At 49.7% G+C, this 2,380-nt stretch overlaps 1 protein-coding gene across 4 annotated transcripts in view; it reads right to left on the bottom strand.

Moving 5' to 3' along the window:
- Positions 1-1,650, bottom strand: part of slc35a2 (solute carrier family 35 member 2) — a 24,239-nt gene extending 22,589 nt beyond the window's left edge. For 2 of the 4 annotated variants that reach the window (XR_001423518.1, XR_001423519.1), the window contains exons 1-3: positions 1,244-1,650; positions 400-582; positions 191-342 (exon numbers count right to left, since the gene is read on the bottom strand). Coding sequence is in view for 2 of the 4 variants with exons in the window: in XM_015025158.1 (XP_014880644.1) it covers positions 191-342; positions 400-582; positions 1,244-1,301 (393 nt within the window). In the remaining 2 variants the exon portion in view is untranslated. The remainder of the gene's footprint in view (positions 1-190; positions 343-399; positions 583-1,243) is intronic. The other 2 variants (XM_015025158.1, XM_015025157.1) reach the window with 1 other exon arrangement.
- Positions 1,651-2,380: the final 730 nt, after the last annotated feature.

Raw genomic sequence — 2,380 nt, 5'->3', positions numbered from 1 at the left:
TCTGTTTCTGCTGGTGACTGTGCGACGATTTTATGATGAAAAACAGTTTAACTGTCTTGTTTCTGAAATGTGCTACACATAATATGACTGACCGACCCATCGACCCACCCAGGAGGCCCCACTGAGCAGACATCAACTGGACCTGTCTGTGTGACCAGGTGCTGACCCGGATCAGGGTTCTGGTTCTGACCTGGAAGGTGGCGGCCGGCAGGTTGGAGATGGCGACGTACTGCAGGTTGTTCTGTAGCGTATAGATGAGCGACGGCACGGCGAGCTTCAGCGTGTCCTGGTACTGCAGGATGACAGAGTCCAGCAGGAACCACAGCGTCTCCTTCAGGGCGCCTGCAGAGACGCAGCGTCACACACAGTGGCTACTTAGCCCCGCCCACCACTACTTACATCTCTTCTGCAGCAAAACGATGAGCAGGCACGTCGCCACCTTCAGGACCTCCGCCATAACGACGGCTGATGTGGTGAAGAAGCGGTCGCCCGGCAACGTGCGGACGTAGCGGATGCTGAGGATGAGCGAGGCATTCTGGACCACCAGGACAGCCAGGCTGATGTACTTCAACTTTCTGTTGGCTGCAGGGGAGAGACGGACACAAAGAGGAGCTTTCATCCTTCCACTCAACTCTCAGAACCAGAACTCTGATCCTGGTTCTGGTCGACCCACTACTTTCATCTGCTTCATTATCTGGACTCAACCAGCTACTACTGCCTCTTCCTCATCATGCTGATCTGCAGCCACCTGCAGAGCAACAGAGCCACCCCACCCCCTCCAGACACACCTGAGTCAGAGCTCCACTTCACGAAAACTGCTGATTCCACCTTAAGCTCCACATGTTTAAGGTGGAATAGGCCTACCAGGCCTCCATAGAACCTGTCAAAACCCTCTCCTGCAGTTCTGGACCAGGTAGAATAAGAATCCAGTACAAATCAAACAGAAGTGATTATCCATAATGAATCAAATTTTTCTGCAGCACTCCATGTTTATTTTTTTAGATTTAACCATAGAAACTATTTTCTTCAATAAACACTAGAATATTTAGCTGTACGGTTTGTATTAATTAGTCGGCATAGCAACTGATTATTCGGCTCGGTTTAAACCAGTAAACTACTTTATTAAGTCGGTCCAAACTGGTTAGTTTAGTTGCAGGTAGCTGATTCTTGCTACTAGACAAACCAGTTTAACTACTGGGAATATTTCGAAATCATCCAGTTTTTAATCCGGATTATTTTTTACCTTCACTCTGACTCCGGGTCGGAACCTCCCCGGCCTTACTGCTGCTGCCACCCGACATGCTGCGCTCTCTCCCTCGTCGGGACCGAACTCTCACCCGCTGCCTGCACAGCTAACTCCGCTAGCCTCCCGGCTAGGCTCCGCTGTCGGTTGGGGACCAGTCGGCGCTCCGAGTCTCCGGCTGGTTCTGGTTCTGGTTCTGGAAGCGGGAGGCAGAGGCGGGCGAGTCGGCTCGAAATGACCGGAGCTGAGGAGCGGGACCGAGGAGGACTAGCAGACGGAGTATGGGGGAGCATCAGGCGGAGAACCAGGGCTGCGTGGAGGAGCTGATCTGTCCCGGAAGTCACTCGGACTACAGCTGCGGAGAGTAGACTGAGTGACAGGATGTTTCACTCTGTAGGAGGCGGAGAAAGACAGACAGACAGACAGAAACAACAAGAAACCAACAAAACAAAGAAAGAAAAAAGAAAGAAAGAAAGAAAGAAAGAAAGAAAGGAAGTCCATGATTCTGAATCTGTATCTTATTTGTTACTATTTAATTAAATTCGCCAATTTACAAGCGTTGTCTCAAGACACTTTGCAAAAAGAAAAAAATTATTTCAATTCGCTCAGAAATTTCCTAATTGGTCCTAGTTATCAAACAGTTAATTATTCAGAGCAGCTTAGGAAATTCTAAGGAAACCCATCGAAAGATTGAGTCATTGAATGCAGCATCACTCCTCCTGACCAGCAGGGGGCGAAAGTGGAGAGGAAAAACTCCTCCTTAACAGTAAGAAACCTCCAGCAGAACCAGAACCAGGATCAGTACCAGGACCAGGACCAGGACAAGGACCCAGATCAGTACCAGCGGCCATCTGTCACGACAGACTGGAGGTTAGAACGAGAGGGTTATTTTTCTGCCATAATTCCAGACCACACAGTTTCAATCAGTTTCAGTCTGAAAGCAGAACTTCATGTCTTTCTTCTCAAAACTTGTAATGCTTGTACTCAAAACTTCTCCTCAGACTCAGGCCTGGTCCAGCGTTCAGCGCCCTTCGTCTCCGGGAAGCATAGGCTCAAAGTCCCGTCAGGGTTCAGGGGTCAGGGGTCAAGGGCAGAATGGCCCTGGGTCCTAGCTTCACATCCAAAATGGAGGACTGG

Source organism: Poecilia latipinna, unplaced genomic scaffold (genome assembly GCF_001443285.1).
Source record: "Poecilia latipinna isolate Pla-1442-1.1 unplaced genomic scaffold, P_latipinna-1.0 Scaffold3977, whole genome shotgun sequence".
Taxonomy (NCBI): domain Eukaryota; kingdom Metazoa; phylum Chordata; class Actinopteri; order Cyprinodontiformes; family Poeciliidae; genus Poecilia; species Poecilia latipinna.
This window is presented reverse-complemented; position numbering and strand designations above follow the sequence as displayed.